Source organism: Sinocyclocheilus grahami, unplaced genomic scaffold (genome assembly GCF_001515645.1).
Source record: "Sinocyclocheilus grahami isolate Dianchi unplaced genomic scaffold, SAMN03320097.WGS_v1.1 scaffold319.1, whole genome shotgun sequence".
Taxonomy (NCBI): Eukaryota; Metazoa; Chordata; class Actinopteri; order Cypriniformes; family Cyprinidae; genus Sinocyclocheilus; species Sinocyclocheilus grahami.
Genome location: NW_015505498.1, coordinates 1081563 through 1103617, shown reverse-complemented (window position 1 = coordinate 1103617; position 22055 = coordinate 1081563). Strand labels below are relative to the sequence as shown.

The window sequence follows — 22055 nt, the reverse complement described above, 5'->3', positions numbered from 1 at the left end:
ATATATATATATATATATATATATATATATATATAAATAAATTAAAGAATGTTAATTGCCAGAACAGGCAGCAAATCATGGTTAATTGTCTCGCTCAAGAGCAGAGTTGTAATCACTATCTGTTTCTAAATGAAAGGAATAGTTCACCAAAAAATTTTTTATCTTTTCCCACCCTCAGGCCATCCAGGATGTAGATGAGTTTGTTTCTTTATCTGAGAAATGTAGCATTACATCACTTGCTCATCATTGGTTCCTCTGCAGTGAATGGGTACCGTCAGAATGAGAGTCCAAACTAGGGCTGCACAATAAATCGCATGCGATATTTAACGCGCATCTTATCAGTAAAGCCGGTTCTGTAATCAGCGGTAAATCTCCATCACAATGTGCTTTCACATTGACCAGCATTAACTACACAGAACCGTTGTTCACTGACGAGCTGCGCAAAAACTTGCACGAATATGAACGTGGTTTTGCGCAGCTCGTCAGTGAACAACGGTTCTGTGTAGTTAATGCTGGTCAATGTGAAAGCACATTGTGATGGAGATTTACCGCTGATTACAGAACCGGCTTTACTGATAAGATGCGCGTTAAATATCGCATGCGATTTATCGTGCAGCCCTAGTCCAAACAGCTGATAAAAACTTCTCAATAATCCACAAGTAATCCACATGACTTCAGTACACCAATTAATGACTTGTGAAGTGAAAAGCTGCTCATTTGTAAAAAACAAATCCATCATTAAAGCATTTTAACTTTAAACCGTCACTTCTGGCCAAAATACAAGTCGATAATCTATAATAATGCTTCCTCTAGTGGAAAAAGTCCATCCCCTGTTGTCCTCTCACATCAAAATCCTATAGTCCAAAAACTATTTTAAACTGTTTTCGCCTGTAAACGGTGCTTGATTCAGAAAAGACGACTTTTTCACTGGAGAAAGCAATGTTATGGATAGTATAGTAGATTGTATTTTAGCCGGAAGCAACGGTTTACAGTTAAAAGCATCTTAATGATGAATTTGTTTCTCACAAGCATGCAGCTTTTCACTTTTTAATATGTTAATTGATGGACTGGACTGTGTGGATTATTGTAATGCTTATCAGCTGTTGGGACTCTCATTCTGACGGCACCCATTCACTGCAGAAGATCCATTGGTGAGCAAGTGATACAATGCTAAATTTCTCCAAATCTGTTCCCATGAAGAAATAAACTAATCTACATCTTGGATGGCCTGAAGGTTAGTAAAATTTCAGCAAATTTTCATTTTGCCTGAAACTATGACTTCAAAAAACATGTTGCTGCCTACACAAGCATGAATCTATTTTGCAATTTAGTTTTTATAGTGTAATTCCCATTAAAATGGTCACATATCTAATTCCACATGTCTAATATCTGTCCACAGTTCCAAGCCAGGCAGCATCCGACGATAACTATATCATCATTTGCCAAACTGAATCAGGATGGACTAAACCAATTGTTTTTTTTGTTTGGTTGGGTTTTGTTTTGTTTTTTTTACTATGAACTGAAAATGTGTCAAACCAAAGGCATTTGGATGTAACTCCTTGGAATATACCACTAATATAAATACTAGAACATTCGGTACTGCATTGCAGCTTTTAGTCTTGTTAGGCAATGAATTAAAACATTTCTGAATAGTGTAGATAGTTAGAGCTACCTAGAAAAATAGACTTTAAAACCTAATCAACATTTGTATTCTTTTTAAAGTTTATTTAAAACTATAACCATTGAAATTCAGTTTTATATTAATAATTGTTACAATAAAAAGATCATACTATTTTATTTAATATGGTGGGCTTTTATGAAGGACAAATATTATTATAATTCTTTAGTATGCTGTAAAGTCCTTTATAACAATCTAGAGTGTGACTTAGAATTCTTGTATTTACTGGATCAGTATTTGATGTACATTTGTAAGAAATAATTCTGTGAACCGCACTCCAAAAACAAGATGACCTCCTCTGTCATGGCACGTATGTCAGGCTGTGTTTTTGCACTAACCTTGTGCATATAGATAAACTAGTTCTGTTGCTTTCATCTTATTTAAGAATTTAATTAAATTCTACTGGCATAAACACCCAGCTTTAAACGGCATTTTGCCAAGCGGTTGATACTGTACAGATACACTAGAGGTTTCTGGAGGCTGAAGAATCTATTTGATGACTTTTAAATGATAGTGGCTAGGCTCTAGTGTTATCATCATAGGGATGTTTAATAGACTTTATAATAAACTTTTTCTTCTTTGTTGACTATTTTTGTATGTTAGTGTTGACTTGTTACATTTTGGTGCATGATGAAAATGCTTGGCTTAGAATTCACTAAAGCTGATACAGCAAAATAACTTTTAGGTGCAATGATAATACAATTTGAAGGTCTATGGAGAGTCAGATATTGTTTGCAAATGTAAAGCAGCTTAATGGGTGTTGATTATGAAAGTTTTGTGTAACTTACATTTACATAAGGTCTATTTAAAATCACAAACAAGTTTGTATAGTTTTATGTACACTACTGTTGAAAAGTTTTTGAAAGAAGGTGCTGCCTAATATTTTTGTGCAAGCTGTGGCAGTATAATATTTCAAAAAAGTATATTTTAAAAACATTTTTTTAAATATTATAACTGTCAATTTTGACCAAGCAAGCACGCTAACTGAATAAAAGTGTTATTTTCTTACCCCAAAACTTTTGAATGGTAGTGTATCACAGCAGCAAAAATTATTTTCAACATTGATAATAATCCGAAATGTTTCTTGAGCAGCAAATCAGCATGTTAGGATGATTTCTGAAGGATCATGTGACACTGAAGACTGGCGTAATGATGCTGAAAATACAGCTTTGTATCACAGAAATTAATTACATTTTACAATATATTCAAATAGAAAATAGTTATATTAAATTGTAATAATACTTCATAATATTACTGTTTTTCATCAAGTAAATGCATCCTTAAAGAGCATAAATCCCTCAAGAAATCGTACTTATTCCAAACGTTTTGACCGTTAGTGTACGTTATCTACAATGTATTTGGACACTTAAAAATATGAATGTCAATTTATTACACAAAATTTCAAACATTTATTTTACAGGAAATATAGCACAATTATACTTTTCAAGCAAAACATGACAAAGATGTTTAATTTTTAAATGGCAAAATATTATACTTAAGGTACAGTCAAAAATATTGTAACACTTTGTTGTGGCTGTCTGTGGTTACTCTGCTAGGACAGTGGTTCTCAGACTTCGCCAGGTTGTAGACCACTTCAATAGTAAAACAAAAACTGTGGACCACATCAAACCATCAGTCTAAGAAAACAACATTTTAAATGGGATATCAATTATTCTTTGTTTAAACCCCACAAAACCCGTCTTAAGTCGCTTGGGTATATTTGTAGCAACAGCCAAAAATACATTATGATATTAATGATCGATTTTTCTTTTATGCCAAAAATCATTAGGATATTAAGTAAAGATCATGTTCCATGAAGATATTTAGTAAATTTCCTAGCGTAAATGCATCAAAACTTCATTTTTGATTAGTAATATGCATTGCTAAGAACTTCATCTGGACAACTTTAAAGGCGATTTTCTCAATATTTGGATTTTTTTGCACCCTCAGATTCCAGATTTTCAAATAGTTGTATCTCGGCCAAATATTGTCCTATCCTAACAAGCTTATTTATTCAGCTTTCAGATGATGCATGAATCTCAATTTCGAAAAATTGACACTTATGACTGGTTTTGTGGTCCAGGGTCACACATGATAGATGTTATATATTATTTGAAACTAATTGCTGTCATTGTAAACTTTTAACTATTTGCCAATCCACAGCTTGAAATCCACTGTATTATCAAACCTTAAAAGTGAAGTTAGTTCGGAGACAAACAAGAAAAATCATTTATTTAAATAGCTAATGCAATGGCATTAAGACATCTAAATCTCAGAAGAATACAGTTAATATATGGGCCAAATCCCAAATAAAACCTGTGTAAGAACAAATGGAAAAGTAGGGTACATGCCCTAACTATTAATAATGATAACTGTTCCTGATCACAATGTAAAGGTGTATTTTGGAATAAGGTTATTGACAGAGAGATGGTGTAATAATTGTATTAGTTTTAATAGTTTTCTCCACAGGGGGTGTGTGTGTGTGTGTGTGTGTGTGTGTGTGTGTGTGTGTGTGGAGAGGGAGAGAAAGCAAACGAGAAAGAGACGGAGGGGGGAGAAAAGCAACTTCCAGCTAAAGTTTGTCGGAAGTGAATGTTTGGGAGAAACGCCAATATGGGGACTTGAGGCAGCAGCTCTTCTGTCTCTCTGTGATTGTTTGGGGGCCACGAGCAGCGATTCTCCCCCTGCGCTTAAACCACAGCACAAATCAGCCGCCCGACCCCCGCCACCAGCGCTCGGATCACCGCAGGACACGTAACGTTTGGAGGAATATGTGATTTTCTCACGCTCGGTTGAATGTGTAGCTGTATCGGAGGACGCGCGTCATTCCCGATCCAAGGCGGGTGATGGAGAGGAACTACCCGAGCCCCGGCTTCACAGAGCCGGTCAGCGCGGCGGCGCAGAGCGCGGGCTGGGCCTACAAACCCAGGTACGAGAGGGCGGGTCGCCTCCCGAACAAAACTCCGGTGATGGAAGGCCTAGCGAACGACACACACATATGCACACACGTAAAAGTGTTAAGTCACATATAAAGGTAGTAGTTGTAATGGAGTTAATGCGTTTATAGCTGCAGTCATAGACCGTGTTGATGTAACGTACATCTGCTGAATCACCTTTTAACCCGCTTTGCACTTAAACACTTATGCATAATTATTAATTTTGGTGTATGTTTTGCCTATGAATCATCAGAAAGTGCAGGTTAAGGGACTGTGTTAGCTTGTTCTCTAATATCTAAACTTGTACAGCATTCAGAATGTCTTTGCAGACATTGAGGAGGTTTGTAAACAGTTGATCGATCCGTGTTGCAGAAGAGCCACGTGTCTGCAACTTTACACAAAGTCTTATTATATAAAGTCAGTCACTGATTTGCCTTAAACTCGCACAGGTATGGCGCTAATGCATATGTATATGCATGCATTGCTTCCCTTTATCAGGCAATTATGTCAGATGTACTCAAATTATTTATTCAGTATAGCATATTAAAACTGCATTTAAGTGCAAAACAGGGTAGCCAGAGCACTAGTTTTTAAGACTTGCATGTGTCTGACTGTAGACAGGTAACAAACTTCGGGTAGACACATTATAACTGACCCACTTGGATAGTTAAGCAACCTTATTTTTGGAAATTGAAGTATGTACTGCATAGAGCCATTCATAATTCCTAAAAATGCATATTGTGATCTACTGTCATTTTCATGCCTAGATCTTTCTAATAGGTCATAATACATGACATGACACATCAGCCTGGAAACTATTAAAAGATTAAAAATGTAGTGTATTATAACTATGTACATTACTTTAACTGTTAACATTAATATGTACATTAACTGACAGTCACCACTGATAAGCTACCACTAAATATTGTAGAAACTTCATTTGCCGTAAAGTTGCTTTGCAACGATTTGTATCGTGAACAGCGCTATACAAATAAGCTTGAATTGAACTATGGTTATAATTATGAGAACTTAATAGCTGTTATAATGCATTAGAAATGGGTTTATAATGCAGCTTGTCATGTTATATAATCCTGCTTGTATTGTGTATTATCTTGTCAGAAATCAAAGCACCAGGTGGTTTGCCAGTCAGAACAAGGGATGGTTAGTTTATTACACTGTACTAGCATGCAAATAATTGCACGGGCAGTTCTGTTCACTCATTTGCAAAAAAAATCAGAGTTCCCATCTTTTAGCTTATGGATTCTGTGTGATTCTGTATATATATATTCATCATTTATATTTTTACTTTTTTTTATAATTTAAAGAAGAAACCAATCTGATTTATAGTTGACATCTGAGGCTTAATACTATAGAAAAGCACTAAAAGTTTTTCAGTTAGTGTTTTCAGCTTGTTTATTTTCATATAAAAATGTGGCATGCCGTAAATTAAATTAAATTGTGATAATCGTAATTAATAATCGCAATTACAATTTCAAGTGAATAATCGAAAATTATTATTTTTGTCATGATCGTGTAGCCCTAATATATATATATATATATATACATACATACAGCGGGTAAAATAAGTATTTAACACGTCACCATTTTCTCAGTAAATATATTTCTAAAGATGCTGTTGACAGAAAATTTTCACCAGATGTCGGTAACAACCCAAGTAATCCATACATACAAACAAAACAAAACAAATAAGTCCAGAAATTAAGGTCTGTGTAATAAAGTGGAATAACACCGGGAAAAAGTATTGAACACATGAAGAAAGGGAGGTGCAAAAAGGAATGGAAAGCCAAGATATATATATATATATATATATATATATATATATATATATATATTTATTTATATTTTCAGGTGATAGGGAGATAAGTTTATAATACAGTAACAAATGGACACATTTAATATTTTTCCAAAAGATTCTTTTTTTATATATAAGTTCCAGTAGGTTCATTAGGTTGTTTAACATTCATAGTGGGACTTGAAGTCTGTTCAGTAGTTACATTTACTGTCTTTCTTTTACATTAAAATGATCAACTTTCACTTGCAGTTTAACATCTGAGTGTAAGCCACCAGTGACGGACTCTAAATTTGGTTTTGTCTGATCATCCAGTTGTATGCTGCCACACTGTGATTAGTTTGCTGAAACAAACCCAAATGAATCTCCCCAGCTGTGACATTTACTTACGCAGATGTCCTCTATTTAGCAAGAGATGTAGCATTGCTAAAATCATAACAGACAAACTAACCATAATAATAACCAAATAAAATAGTTTCCATATGTTTTCTTTGACATCTTTCTATTGTCTTTGTAGCTTGTTCCTTTTTGTCTCATTAGCTGTGAAGTGTAGATAGCACATTTTAAATGATGATGATATATTGATTATGACAGAAAACTTGTCAGTATAAATATGCACATATAACTAACCAATCTATGCAGCTACTACCAGCCTATTATATACACTACTACTACCAAACTAGTCTGCATCACAGAGAATTCGAGTAATATCTGCTATTATGTCTGAAATAGTTTGTTTTTGTTATACTAAATAGTTTAGAGTTGCGCGAACATGTACAGTAAACACCTCTAGGGTATGTTACATGTGAAGATGCTGTTTATAAATCTTAATTGAAGATTAAAGATCTTTGCATGAGCTCAAGGTTGTGGTTGGATTTTTAAATGTACAAAATCTAAAGGTGACCTTTTTACTTTATAGTTCTAGTTATGGTTCTACGCAGTTGGACTCTGAGCTCCTCCAACGGCAGACTTTTGCCTCTAGTCACCAGCCTACGTTTACCACCACCCACCATCCCACAGGTGAGCAAGAGGTTCAGGCTATAATGGGATATAGTTACTCCTTGAAGTCATTGACAGCCTGTTGTCTGTCTATGATATCTCTCTCCTAGGAGTGTTTGACTCAAATCAGCACAGCACCGTCAGTAGCAACACTACTGAATCATCAGTCATGAACTTCCTCTCCGCTATTGAATCTAGAGGCCTTCAGGCTGGACCTGCTGGCTCGACTCTTCTCCCTTCATTTAGAAGCCCATCCTGGCAAACTGGTAAATATGTATTAGGTCTCTAATTTAGAGGAACCACTGAGGTTTTTGCTGCACCATCTTATCAGTGATAATTGGACTCATAGTTTCTCAGCTGCCAGTGATCCTTAAAGGGTCATGAAGTAGATAGTTGGGGTTATATGAAATAAACTAGCTGATCGAAGGAAAAAAATGAAATAAAATGTAATTTCCCCTACGTTCCATTTATTAATAGGTCATCATTTAGTGACATTTTAGTAACATTTTCCACCCTCCCTTAAAATTAAATAGGCCATTTTTGCTGCCTGGCCTTTAAGACTCTTTTATAAACTCCCTCTTTGCATGTGAAATGAATTAGCGCATTGCTGCACTTACACATAGGCTGCAAAGTTGTTGTCGTATATTTTATATAGTTTGCACTGTTCCATCCTTCAGTAACAGTCTCATAGCAAAGTCTGTATGACATTGTGACATGTTCACAAAAACGTTCTGGCTGAAATGCACTGCTAAAACCGTTACAGTCAGATTGAAATAATCACGTTCCTTATTTTGCTTACTCTTAGTATTAGATCTTGTGGTATTTAGTAATAATAGCATCAATCCTGCGTTCTCCTATTCATCTTACGGTAACTGGGCTTGCCATGTTTCCCATCACTGAAACAGCTGAATGAATAGGTACAGAACAAGTAATTTTTTGCAGCTTAGTTTCTATAGATGGTCTGTTTGGACTGAGGAAAGTTACAGTTTAAATGGCACAATGAACTCTTTTATCTCATAAGATCAAGGAACGATTTGATTCCTCATGATATGAGCCCCTTAAGTGTTATGGTAACAGAAAGTGGCATTTTAGCGCAAAAGGAAATTGGTTTAGAGATGGCATGTAATTTAAATGTTGTCTGCAGTGTGTCAAACTTTTTTTTTTTTTCTGCTATAGGTGCAAACTCTTCAACAGAACTTTATCTCACTGGAGCCCTGCATCCATCAGGAACGTTCCCGACGCCTTCTGCGCTCTCATCCTACCAGCATCCTAGTGCCTTTCCTACCAGAAGTTTCACCACTACATCAGCACCTGCTGTTCAGGACAGCACTTTCAGCTCTTCAAATGGTCTGCTATCCCCTAATGACCCTCTTCTGCAGCTCAAATCCTCCCAGTACACTGTGCCAACTGCTCTTGCTTTTGGTGGTACGTCTCTAGGGGCTGGCTTGCCACCCCAGTCCTCCACCTATCGCTCCGCACAAGAGTCAGCCCCACACCTCCTTCAGCCTCAGTTCAGCCTGCTGTCTACATCCTTGGGCAGCTCCCAGCAAGCCCCTCAGCCTTACGGTGGCCCGGTTTTCACAGGCTCCATTGAACGAGCACTTCAGCGTGAATGTAGTGTGATCAAGCACCACCAACGGCCTTCTAGCACCCAGCCAGTTCAGGAGCAGCTGGCTAGCGGTGCTCAGCACTCCTTACAGGGTTACCTGCATGACGAGAGTGACGTTTCATATCAACAGGACCCTTCCCCACACACACCCATACCCTGTAGTCCTGCGGGCGACCCTTCATCCCTAAACGGCACCACACAACAGAAGACACCTTCTCAAGCAGCATTGCAGCAAACTCAGGCTTACGCTTCTTCTGCCCCCTCCCCTGGGTTTTCCAGCTCATCTGGAGTAAAGGTTAAAGACGGTTCTTCCAAAATGGCCCAACATCCCAGTGAGAACACAGACACTCAAGCCCAGGCAAGCTCTCCAGGCATACAGCCGCAGAGCTACTCCTCCCCAGCCCAGAAACAAAGCTCAGTAATTGCTAGCCAGTCACAACCGTACACATCCACGCAGCTTCCAGGCCTGGTCTCCGTTAGTGCCTCGCACACATATATCACATCTCAAAGCCTGTCGAGCAACCTCAGCCAAACACAAACCTTCTCTTCTAGTTTGCCTGAGAAGCTTCCTTCGATTTACAAGACTCTCCCATCATTTGCTAGTCAACCTGAAGCTGAGACATCTGTGAGCCAGTCTCTTATTTATTCCTCTAGTCAGCAGCAGGATTTGCCACCTGTGGGAAACAGGGAAGGGTATGAGACACAGGTGCAAACTCTTTGCATGGGAAATCCTTCTCAAAGCTATTCTTCCAGCCACTCTCAGGGCCTGCCAACCATTAGTTTCTATACCCAGGGGCCGACATCTGCTAGCATACCTTCGCAGAACTATGTGTCAAGTCAATCTCTAATCCCCATCCCTTCCTTCTCACCCAGTCGTGCCAGAAGTTTATCATCCACTAACCCCGGACAGGACTATATCTTAATGCAGTCTTCTCCTTGTAGCAAGACAGACATTGCCCTTTTACAGCAGAAGTACTTGTCGTCTGTCCACTCATCAACCTCCTCTCCTGCCACTCACACCCAAGCCTTACCAAACAACCAGTCCTCAGTTGAGTTAAAACCACATCAACAAGATGAACGAATGTTTCTTTCCTCAAAAGAGGGCTCTGAAGAACTTCCTCTTGAGGATGTGCAGGCGTTACAGAAAGGCTCTATGTTGACCTCCCCTCAAACCCTTTCAGCCCATGAAATCGGAGCACAGAACAGCACAAAAAATGACGTTTATGTAGTTTCGAAAATGGAAGACAGGCATAACACCCAAAGCGTCATTCGTAGTAACTCCCGAACGGAGGAGCAGATCCTTACACATTTGGAAACCACAAAGGAGCTCGCTACCAGTGCCAATACTCCCTCCGACCTCAAGAGTAACCCTTTGTTGATGCACTCCACCCATGCACCCTTGAGTGCCGACCAGCTGAAACAGCATACTCTCCTTCTGAAAGGGGCCAGTTCTCAGCAGCAGAACCTTCAGGGTCAGATTATCAGCGTTCACCCTACAGATCCCAAACACCTGTCTGAGGACCAAACACAGTTCATTAGAGTTCCCAGTGCCCAAGTTCTCCTTGATCCCACTCACATGATTGTTCTGCAACAGCCTGTTCTCACCTCAGGCCAGAATCAGACCAAGCAGACTATGTATATGCAGTCTGTACCAGTCCAGTATCTCCAAATGAACAGCGAGACTGTTAATTTGACCATTAATGGGCGTCACAACCAGCAAGTTGTCTCTCACCAAGTGCCCAACTCAACAGTGTCCACTAAACAGGACCCAACACAAAAAGACAACTTCAACCAGTCAAATCCTCATGACGCAAAGCAGAACTTTACTCTCAGTTCTGTATGCTTTCCTGACTCCATGCTATTGGCAGATGAGAGGAACATCCTCTCAAATGTCGATGACATACTTGCTGCTACCGCAGCCGCCTGTGGCGTCACACCACAGGACTTTGTCAAATCCACGTCATCTGATGCCGACTTGTCATTGGTAGCCAACCCTGTAGACTCCAAGTGCAATTTTCAGTCTGCTGAGAACAGACTTGATAGTTTCCCATCACAGCATATGATAATCGCTAACTCACAAGCCATGACTATAATTGGTGCTCAAACAACATACTCCAAATATGAAACGGAGGGACACCACGTGTTTACACTCTCAAACTCTAATAACCAACCAGAAGTAAGAAACAACTCTGCGCAAGAAATATCTGACAAGGTAGCAAACACTCATGAGAAAAATAATGTGTTACCCAAGGGACATTATGTTAACTCTAGCCATGACTTTGCTTTGAATACTAATGGAATTGTTATTAGTAATACAACCTCCTCTGACTTTCAGTTGGCTGGCCAGGTGCAAAGTCAATCAGGACATCAGAATACTGAAAACGTGTCAAATAATACAAGCCAGCCGAAGATATTGAAAGGCCTTAAAACCGATGATAGTCCTAGTGAACATCCTACAGATGGCCTTCCAAAAAAACGACCCAGATCAAAGGGTTCATCAAAGCAGTCTGTTGAAGATGAAAATGGTCAACCCAAATCTCAGAAGAGAAGCACACAAGTTAAGCGTCAGAATTCACGTGCCAGTGAGGCAAGTTTAACTTCTATCTCAGAGGTTTCAAATGATAACTACCAACAGCAGGAGAGAATGCGTCAGAAATTAAGAGAGGTTGAAGAAAAACAGCCAGAGGTTAAAACTGGATTCTTGGGTTCCTTCCTGGACTTTCTTAAATCTGGATCCAGACAAAACCTATCATCTCCACCGATACGGTCACCCAATCGCAGTAGAAAGCCTTCGGCTTCCAAGAGGCCTCCTAATCCATTACTTATTCCTTTTAAACCTCCCCTTCCTTCAACCCCATTGATATATCCAGATCCTCAAAGTGTCATTTCTACAAAGCGACTTGATGAAGAGCTCCAGAGGAACCTGGAAACACTGCCATCGTTTTCCTCTGATGAAGATGATTCAGTGGGAAAAAACCAAGACCTTCAAAAGAGCATTACGTCTGCACTGTCATCTTTAGATGAGCCCTCAGACAAAAAGCAGCAGTTAGGTATGGAAGCTCCCTTTATGTAGACATTTTCTTTCATAATTCATAATAAACATGTCTAAATCATACTATTATAATATAATGTTTAGGAAAGCTTCAAGGACTGTATGTAAAGGTAAAAGCATGTTGCTGCTTAGTATTCGATTTTGTAAATAAATCACTGAAATTTAGGTATTATGACAACCCTCGTTCATCCTCTCCTGTTTCAACATAAACGTTCAGGTGACAATATAAAGCAACTTCAGACCTCTAGCACACAGCCTACTGATGCCAAGCCACAGGACCAACAGACGGCTGTACAGAAGATGTCTGCAGAGGAGTTACTAAAGGATGTGCCTCCAGACAAGCTAGCTGTTCAACTGAACTCAGTTGCTATCGAGGGCCTGATGGACGAGGAGCTGTCAGATAGTGGAGGGGAGGGCATGTACCGGGAGCGTGACGAGTTCGTCGTTAGGAATGAGGATATTGAAAGGCTGGAGGTATGCTGGGATGGGCTTTTATGAGCTGTTGAAGTCAACATAAAATCAACCCTTACTTGCATGTTCCAGTTCGTACTGTGCACAATCTTTTGTGGACGTTGTTTCTAAGAAAGAAAATGCCTGTCTTTGTAACCCGTTCACCTAGGCTGCATGGGATATTTCTTTCTTTAACCAATTCTGATATGGAACAACCACTTGCATGATCCAGTCTAATTAAATATGCCATTTATTTAAATAATAATTTGTTTAGGGACCAATTCTCACTATTAACTAGTTGCCTATTAGCATGCATATGACTAGCAAATTGGTTGTTTATTAGTACTTATAAAGCACATATGAATGCCTTATTCTGCAAAACCATATTTTAGATCCCTTAATCCAACCCCATACCTAAACTTAACTACCTTACTAACTATTAATAAGCAGCAAATTAGGTGTTTATTGAGACAAAAGTCGTAGTTAATAGTTAAGTTAATAGTGAGAATTGGTTGCCAAACTAACGCATTGCCAATAATTCATATTATGGAGCTAAATGCCATTTAATGTTGACGCTAAATTGATGAAACTACATATTGTGACTTATCATTTGTGGCTGAGTAGTTATCGATGTTTTCACCCACCTCCTATCAATTATAAGAGACATAGGGCAGACACTCTGTTTAATCAAACCCTTTGTCTCTTTAAACCTTTGATGTGTTGTGCTTTTGGGTGTAGATCACAATGAAGGCAGGGGTCGAACCACCAGCCATCTGGAAAGTGCAGAAAGCCCTGCTGCAGAAGTTTGTACCGGAGCTCAGGGACCGGAAACGAGTGTTCTTTGCCACCAACAGTGTAAGTGCCAATACAAAACATTCATATATGTGGCACCATAGTGTGTTTCCAACGGGTATCTCAAAATGCTTTGAACAACAGGCAGTGTCTTATCCTTTTTTACAGTATCTGGGGTACTTTGGTGATGCTAAGTTCATGTACAGGAGAGTACATGTCAAATTTCTTGACACTGTCAACAAGCGGGAGTATGTTCGAGTTTCCAGCAGGAAACCACGATGCAAGCCCATGCATTCAATGAGGTACAGAATGTATCAGGTCGGATTTTAAACATGTGGTTAGAAAGTAATGTTGACAAACAGATTTCAGTCTTTCCTCATTTGTGGGCTGTACGTGTACATGCTGTGCGTAGGGTGTAATGAAATTCAGGCTGAAATGAAAAATCACCCCATCTGTTTTCTAAATGCATATTATAGGTCTTATTTTGAAGAGTTCCTCCATGCACTTTTAATTTTTTTAATTTTTTTGACCTCGTAAAGTGTAATAAAAATGTAATTACTGGGTCTTCTGGTAAAAACACCAGAGCCCATATTGATCAAGCTTCTGAAAGTGCCATTTTAGTCTTAAGTGCTGATAATTCATTAAATTTACTCCTACTTTTCAAACTTAAGTATAAAAGTAAGTTATCAAATTTCTTAAAGCTAAGAATCACTCTTACTCTCCCAGTTATTTAAGACAGCTTGAGAGGTCTCTCAAGTGGTTAGGAGTTGCCAGTAGGGGCTTGTGATGGCGCTGAGGAGACCGAGACGTGCGCGAATCTTTCAGGAGTGGAAGAATTTTCTTGAAATGTTTGACGACGCAAGTTAATAGCAGTTATTAAAGCAGTTAATAAAACGGTTACATTTCCTCAGTTATTCAAAAAGAAAACAAGCAAAGAATATTTACATTACCGAAGAACATCATATTTGACTTCAGTCTAGCGCAAGTATTATATGCTCTTTAAAAACACTCCCGTTATAATCAATATATGACCACGGCTACTCAGCAGCTGTGCCGCGGCAAGTTTCTGAAGCGGCATCACTAAAGATAGGCGCTTATATTTTTGACGAATAATAATAATTGACTTGCTGTCGTCAAAGAAATCAGCAACAGGCGATATCTCTGACTATCGTCGATACACGATACGATCATCTACCGGCACAACCCTAAATTGAAGGTTGTGATGACGATTTGTTTTTCTTAACATAATGTATTCTCTTGAAAATTCTTTATTGTCAAATGTGTGTTGAATGTAAACTCCGATTAGGAATTTAACCATTCGATGTGAATTTATCTGAGAATATTCTTAAATAAGGAAATCTATTCAGTGATTGGTCCATGCGTATTTCGTCATCCAAAATCCCCGTTTGTGGCACAGCAAAGTGTCGTGAATCAACTCTAAGACTGACACTTAAGATTTAGTCCTACACTTCACTTAAATTATGACTGAGATGCTTGATAACTAACTTTTAAGCGCAGCTTTGAGGCAATATGTTTTTTACACTTAAGTCAGTTCTTAGCAGCGTTCTTGAGAGTAATTCTCAGAGGCATGATAAATACGGGGCCAGACTTCTATTTGGTGACACATGCAGGTTTTCTCTAATCATTTAGTTCTCTTAAAGGAGTCATATGATGTTGCTAAAAAGAACATTATTTTGTGTATTTGGTGTAATGAAATGTGTTTATGCGGTTTAAGGTTCAAAAAACACATTATTTTCCACATACTGTACATTATTGTTGCTCCTCTATGCCCCGCCTTTCTGAAACACGTTGATTTTTACAAAGCTCATCGTTCTGAAAAGCCCGGTGTGCTCTGATTGGCCAGCTATCCAGGGCATTGTGATTGTCCGAATGCCTCAAGCGTGTGACGGAAATGTTACGCCCCTTACCAGGTTCAGGAAACTTTACTCCGTAAAATGCGCTGCACACACTCGAATATTTGGGTTGTACTGTTCAGTGTTGTAAATAAAACTTAACCACTGATTTCTAGTCGTGTCCTCTTTTGAAAGAACAAACAAAGTAGTTTGGCTTTCGCAACGAAACACACAGCGTCTTCACAACATGGCGGCGGTGGCAACAATACTACAGCGAGAATCAAAGTTACGCCGCCTTTTGTTGGCGTGAACATTTGGGCGGTGTTATGCAAATCTTCCCACACAGTGATGTAGACATGTGGGGGCGTGTTTAAACGAGGCGTTTTAGGAGGGCGTGGCTGAGCATTCACTTTTATAAAGAATATCTCTTTGGGTTTGAGACTTTAATCTTTGCGACTTTACGGATCTTCTGTATGCACAAACAGCTTTTAACACTCCAAAGACAAAGGAAAAAACATGAAATCGCATCATATGACCCCTTTAAACTCTGCCACTGCAAGCTCACATTCATCAACCTCCACTTTCCCCACTCTACATTTTTCTGTTTCGATAATCCGTTACACTCTGATGTACATCACAGTATGGAAGAAAAGATCTGTCGCTACTTCCGTTTCATTGAGAATTTAGAGACTTTGGTGTCACCTGTCCTATGTTAATGCCTCCTCTCATTTGTAAATGTTTAACCGAATCACATACAGATGAGTTTTTGCTTTCTTCACTAAAATGTCAAGCTGAGCCACAGGCCTCTATTGTGCAGTCCCACTCAGCCAAATATTTTTCCATGGAACGTCAATCTCCTTGCCAGTGTGTTCAACATCAAACTGATCTCACTCCTTACTCTATTCCAGCCAGCTAGTACGAAATTCACAGTATTTCACTATCTGTCAGAACGGTTCCCTTGTTGACTACACTATTGATAATCTACATATTACACTCCATAAATAACATTAATTTATTTGTTGTTCCCAGAGGCTCTCAGGCTAAAGCTCTTCTGGCCCAACGATTCACTGCGGCGTCTGTGTCGGACTCTCCCACACAGAAAACAACACAACAGAAAGCTCTATCGAAACCCAGACCCAAGCAGCCGAAACCCAAGGCTGAACCGCCGCCTAAAAAGAGAAAGAAATGGAAAGAGGAGTTCACGACATCTCCCTCCGACTCCTCACCGGAGGCTGTGAGCGAGGATGACGGTGAGACATGTGACAGCAGGGGAAGTATGACCTTGTTGTTTTCAAATGTGCATCTGTGCACATCAGTGATGAGGGGAAAAAGTGAGGCTTTTTGAACTAGTTGAACCAATTAGATTGCAGAATGATTCACTGTTTCGAAGCACTCAAAACTCCACACACTAAGGACATCTGCTGGATAAAGCTGCGTAAATGCAACAAGAACACAGCAAAAATATGTTCAATGACATGTTCTGCAAAGTGTAATCTGAAATGTCAATAAATACCATTAAAAATAGCTAATAATATGTTTAATTTGTTATATTATAGCACTTGTTTTGTGTACCAACAAGTGTTACAGATGGAATTTTATGAAATGTATAGAAAAATTGACTAGTCTAAAACTGACCATATCACTTACAACCATACATTTAATATTAGCATCAAACCGCTAATATATACTGAATTTTCTTTTAATTAGAATGATTTAAATTATTTCAGGTTGTAGTGGCTAATATTTTCTCATTCCATGTTTTTGGAATGTTGCACCCTAATTTCTCATGGGGGATCAATAAGGATCAGTCTGTATGTTGCTGTTGTTCCACACTCATCCTTTGGTCAATCCCATATATCCCCATCGTAGAGTTTACGCCTCCGGTTCCGTTCGCCTCACGTTTCCTGAACACCAGAACAATGAAGGAAACCTTTAAGAGCTTTGTTGAGCTGCTGATCAGCATAGCCCTGGACGCGGACGTCATGAACGCGCTAGAGCGAGAGAATGGTGAGAAGTCAAGGATCAAACTGTCTAATTTGTAACAGGAGTGTTAATAAGTGGCACATGGTGAAGCTGACCTTTGTGGTTGATCTGGTCCTGCATTCAGATGAGCTGCTGCTGCCTCACATGAAGAGGGTGGATGGAATGATCACAGACAACAGGCGGAGGCTGCTGCCCAAACTGCGCATGGGTCAGATCTTCAAAGTGAGTCATGAGTCACCATTTTCCATTTCGCCATCAGTATATCACAGTCCTGCTTCAGCTCACAATAACAATCACATTTAACACTCTGACTAATAGCTTCCGTTTTTATTTTTATTTTTTTTGGTATTGTTTGTGTTGAATTAAAGGAATAGTTCAGCCAAAAATGAAAATATGCTGAACATTACTCACTCACAGGCCCTCAAAGATGTAGATGAGTTTGTTTCTTCATCAAAATGTAGCATTCCATCACTTGCTCAGCAATGGATCCTCTGCAGTGAATGGGTGCCGTCAGAATGAGAGCCCAAACAGCTGATAAAAACATCACAATGAGCCACAAGTAATCCACACCACTCCAGTGCATCAATTAACATCTTGTGACGTGAAAACTGTCTAAAGTTTGTTAGAATCCATCATTAAGACATTTTTAACTTCAAACCGTTGCTTCTGGCTAAAATACGAGTCTTCTATCCATAATATTGAGGTCTCCTATGAAAAAGTTGTGTTGTCTGAATCAGGGAGAAATAAAACATCTTAATGATGGATTTGTTTCTTATAAACACGCAGCTTTTGTCTTCACAAGATGTTAATTGATGGACTGGAGTGGTGTGGATTATTGTGCTGTTTTTATCAGCTGTCTGGACTCTCATTCTGACGGCACCCATTCACTGCAGAGGATCCATTGGTGAGCAAGTGATGGAATGCTCAATTTCTCCAAATCCGATGAAGAAACAAACTTGTCTACATCTTGGATGGCCTCAGGGTGAGTACATTTTCAGCAGATTTTCATTTTCAGCTAACTATTCCTTTAAAACCAACTAGTTAACTAGTAATTAATTAATTTTGACCCATACAATGTATTTTTGGCTATTGCTACAAATATACCCCAGTGACTTAAAGGTGGGGTAAGCAATTTTTAAAAACCACTTTAGAAAACGGATTCGGGCCGACTAGCAAAACAAACTTGTAGCCAATCAGCAGTAAGGGGCGTGTCTACTCATGATGAGGAGAGAGCGTTCAGTGCACAGGACGGACATTAGCCGAGCCGAGCGACAGAAAGATGGAGATGGCGGATAAAAAACAAAAGGTGAAAACGTCTGCGGAACGAAAGAAGGCAATAGCCCAAGAAGTAGGACCCGTGTAAATATCGGATCATCTTTCCAGCGCTGGAGAGAACTCAAGGAGCGGAAGGTCTGCGATCGGACGCCGAGGTTGCTTTGTTTCTTCTCGATAGATGAGTAACACCGTGTCTGCGCCGCAACAGCTAAAGTCTGTCTAGTACACTGGATGTGACAAAGCGACCGTTGAAAATCATTGAAATTTGTGTCATAAATAGAACGCAGCAGCAGGTTCCTGTCAGGGATTTGTCTTGTCGTGCAGTGTAGACCATAGATATGTACTGTATATATATCTGTGGTGTAGACCGCATCACTGATTATAATGAGTTCTATAGTATTTTGCCGCGCCACTCGCATACGGTGTAACATTGGTTTTGCTTTGTTTCACAGAACTAATTGTTGACTGGGTTGCGTACGTATGTGTGGGGCGGAGCTATCAAAATAGGGGCGAGATCCTTTTGGGGTAGGGGTGTGTTTGTTTTGGTGATTTCAAATGTCAACATTGACTACCAGAAATCACTTACCCCACCTTTAAGATAACCCACCAACCTGTTGGTTTCGAAAATATGTACTTTTACACATCCCTGGTAGAAAAGCAAAAAACGTCAAATACACAATCAATTGTGTTAGTTTGTTGACTTGATCATTTCTCTGACACAGCCAGTGAAAGAAAGCACTGTTATTCACATGCACAGACATTTTGTTAAAAATGTATTCAATAGATTTTTTTTGTAGGCTTGCAGATTTTGAGGCATAGAAATGTTGGAATGTGCATTCAGACTGATGAAAATAGATCTGTGCATGTAAACACAGACACTGTGCTTGCTTATGATTTCAGGATTATTTTAATGCATGTTATTTTGTCTGTTTTGTCCGGCAGAATGCATTAGACTGCTTGCCTGAGCTGTCCGTCGTGACCGAGCTGAAAACAGACTGCCAGACTCCCGTTTTTAAAGTGAGGTTAAGTGGGAGGGCTTACAACAGGAAAACCATGAAGCCCTCGAAATCGCCCTGCAAACTTCCCCTGGTGAGTATTGCAGGTCTAGCAGTACAAGTGTTGCTAATACCAAATATCCTGATAACAACTAGTTAAATTTTTTTGACCACTAGGAGGTATACCATACTGGCTTTTAGGTCACTGTAGATACACAGTTGCAGTCTTTATTTCTCTGTTTTTCCCACTCGATCAGGAATACACAGTGGATCAGCAGAAAACGAAGTGGTTTTCCCTATATCACTCTCTACAACACTATAAGTACCACACATACCTGATGTGTATGGAGGAGGTGAGGCATTAACGTTTGCTTGTGCGAGTTTTTGGATGGATAACCAATCTACTAGTCCTTGCTGACAAGCTCTAGGAATCTTTGAAAGCATCTTGTTTTGTCTAGCGGTGTTCATATCAGTATCAGCTCTGACGTGTATTGTTTTATCCTCCGTGGTAAAAGTGCTGGCTTAAGCAAAATAAGACCCGAACGTTGGCCTACCGCAAGGTTTCCCAAACGTTTTGTCAGCTGGAACCACTTAGACATGAAATATTTACTTGAAGCACCCCCAGAGATTTTACATTAATATTTCAATAAAATAACGACACATTTGCATATTCAGACATCTCTGATGTTGGTTAATGGTTAAATGATATGCAGGTAAACAGATTAAATATTGAATGTATTATTTCTTTTTATTAATGTATTATTTATTTCATATTACCATATTGTAATTTTATTTTCATATAAATATATATATATTTAATCTCATATTGCTCCTGCTGAAAACATCAAAAGACCTCTTTCAGGGTCTTCATTAGTATTATTATTAGTTTTAACTGTAATTATAAAAAATAAAGACATTAACTTTTAGTGTAAAATATCATTTTACACTAAAAGTTAGCAATATTTATGTCTTAAATTATTCATCCTTAAACGTTCGACCCTTGAGCTTCTATCTTTTTTAAATTCTCAAACTTTTATTTTGGAGGAATGCTGGTGAAGTTCTTCTGTCCATAGAAATGTTGGAAATGATTTAAATGTGTAAATAAAGTGAACCAAGCATACAAACTATTATTTAATTAGCTTTTGATTTGATAATCACACTAAAGTATATTGCATTTTCTGTTTTATTTTGATTAATTGTTCAGCCCAATTTATTTATTTGTAATTCTACATTTGATTTAATAAATTATTAGCCTTTTATCAACTCGCATCCCCTGCAGTTCCTTCATGTTGAGCTATGGTGCTCAAATGGGAGATTCGGGTTTGAATCTGGTTGCTACCACCGAACAACAAACTCAGAACACCCTAAATGACATTTGTCTCTTTAGAAAATTAAAATTCTAGTTTATGTTTACAATATTGTGGGTCCTATGTTTCTTTAGTGTGTTTCTCTCTCATCAGATTCGGTCGTTGAAGTCGGGAGGTAAAGATCTGGGGCAGGAGGATACGGTTCAGACATGCATGGGCAACAGGACATGGGTAGAGTGCCTGTTCGATCGCTTCGGGGAGCTTCTGACACAGGTGCAGCAGGCCTGCCTTTGAACAGAAGCCTAGGTTTATACTGATAAACAAGCATATATGTGACCCTGGACCACAAAACCAGTCTTAAAGAGGCCTTCCGCTCCTTGAGTTCTCTGCAGCGCTGGAAAGATGATCCGATATTTACACGGGTCCTACTTCTTGCCTTAAGCCTTCTTTTGTTCCGCAGACGTTTTCCTCTTTTGCTTTTTATCCGCCATCTCCATCTTTCTGTCGCTCGGCTCGGCTAATGTCCGTCCTGTGCACTGAACGCTCTCTCCTCATCATGAGTAGACACGCCCCTTACTGCTGATTGGCTACAAGTTTGTTTTGCCCGAATCAGTTTTCTAAAGTGTTTTTGTAAAATCGATCTTTTCACGACGATTAAATGTTTCTTCTTTTTTTTTTTTTTACTTCTTAAATGCTTGTTAAAAGCGTTTAAATGTAAGAAATAGTGAACGGTAAAATATGTTGTATTAAGAACTGTATTTAACGAAAATAAAGGCTATTATCCTGTAAACCTGTAGTTGTATGGAATAGGCCTATTTAAGGTCATGTATGAAATAAAAAGCTAGTATTTTTGTAAACAAACAAGAAAGAAAAGAGAATTCGCCATTGTTCCACATTTCCAATTAAGTATGTACAAACAATTGACACACAAATCCGTATCTACCACAGAAGTAGTTTATTGCCGTGGAAATAAAACCTCAAAAACCTGGTATGGAAAACAAGCATATTTAATTTCTTACTTTTATTATAATTTTATACTTAAAGGGGATAAAGTTTTTGACACAATTATATCATTATAGCTACGTGCTTTTTCATGAAATATATGCGGGAATAATTAAACTTGTCATTTTAGAACGAGTTCTAAGGAACATGAAATTGCTTTTTGAGGTTAAAAGAAGAATTTCTTTTTTTTAATGACATTCAAATATGACAATTAGAGATGTTGATGTTAACATGAACAGTTTGAGAACAAAGTATAACAATAATAATCTGCACCTTTTGACTGATCTGAGCTAACTTTTTGATCGTTAGATTTA

General features: G+C 38.7%; 2 protein-coding genes across 3 annotated transcripts in view; both read left to right on the top strand.

The window, feature by feature from the left end:
* Positions 1-1731, top strand: part of LOC107602103 (transmembrane gamma-carboxyglutamic acid protein 4-like) — a 2983-nt gene extending 1252 nt beyond the window's left edge. The window contains exon 3 of the mRNA XM_016294511.1: positions 1400-1731. Within this exon, the coding sequence (XP_016149997.1) occupies positions 1400-1427 (28 nt within the window). The 3' untranslated portion in view covers positions 1428-1731. The remainder of the gene's footprint in view (positions 1-1399) is intronic.
* A 2427-nt stretch (positions 1732-4158) lies between these two features.
* Positions 4159-21097, top strand: LOC107602126 (glutamine and serine-rich protein 1-like). 2 transcript variants are annotated; one of them, XM_016294536.1, is made up of 14 exons: positions 4159-4607; positions 7344-7444; positions 7534-7689; positions 8600-11244; positions 11368-12082; positions 12302-12558; positions 13273-13389; positions 13495-13628; positions 16209-16429; positions 17049-17186; positions 17287-17384; positions 19380-19526; positions 19690-19785; positions 20893-21097. In XM_016294536.1, the coding sequence occupies exons 1-14, from the start codon at positions 4525-4527 to the stop codon at positions 21031-21033; spliced, it is 5049 nt and encodes a 1682-aa protein (XP_016150022.1). In that variant the 5' UTR covers positions 4159-4524; the 3' UTR covers positions 21034-21097. The 2 variants fall into 2 exon arrangements, with proteins under 2 accessions (XP_016150022.1, XP_016150021.1); XM_016294535.1 differs by having other exon boundaries at positions 8600-12082.
* The last annotated feature ends 958 nt before the right edge of the window (positions 21098-22055 follow it).

Excerpts from the sequence above, each read along its gene's own strand:
- LOC107602126 (XM_016294535.1), top strand. The coding sequence starts at position 4,525 with ATGGAGAGGAACTACCCGAGCCCCGGCTTCACAGAGCCGGTCAGCGCG. Across the intron at positions 7,445-7,533 it reads CACCACCCACCATCCCACAG|GAGTGTTTGACTCAAATCAG; the intron begins GTGAGCAAGAGG and ends TCTCTCTCCTAG. Across the intron at positions 13,629-16,208 it reads AAGCCCATGCATTCAATGAG|AGGCTCTCAGGCTAAAGCTC; the intron begins GTACAGAATGTA and ends TGTTGTTCCCAG.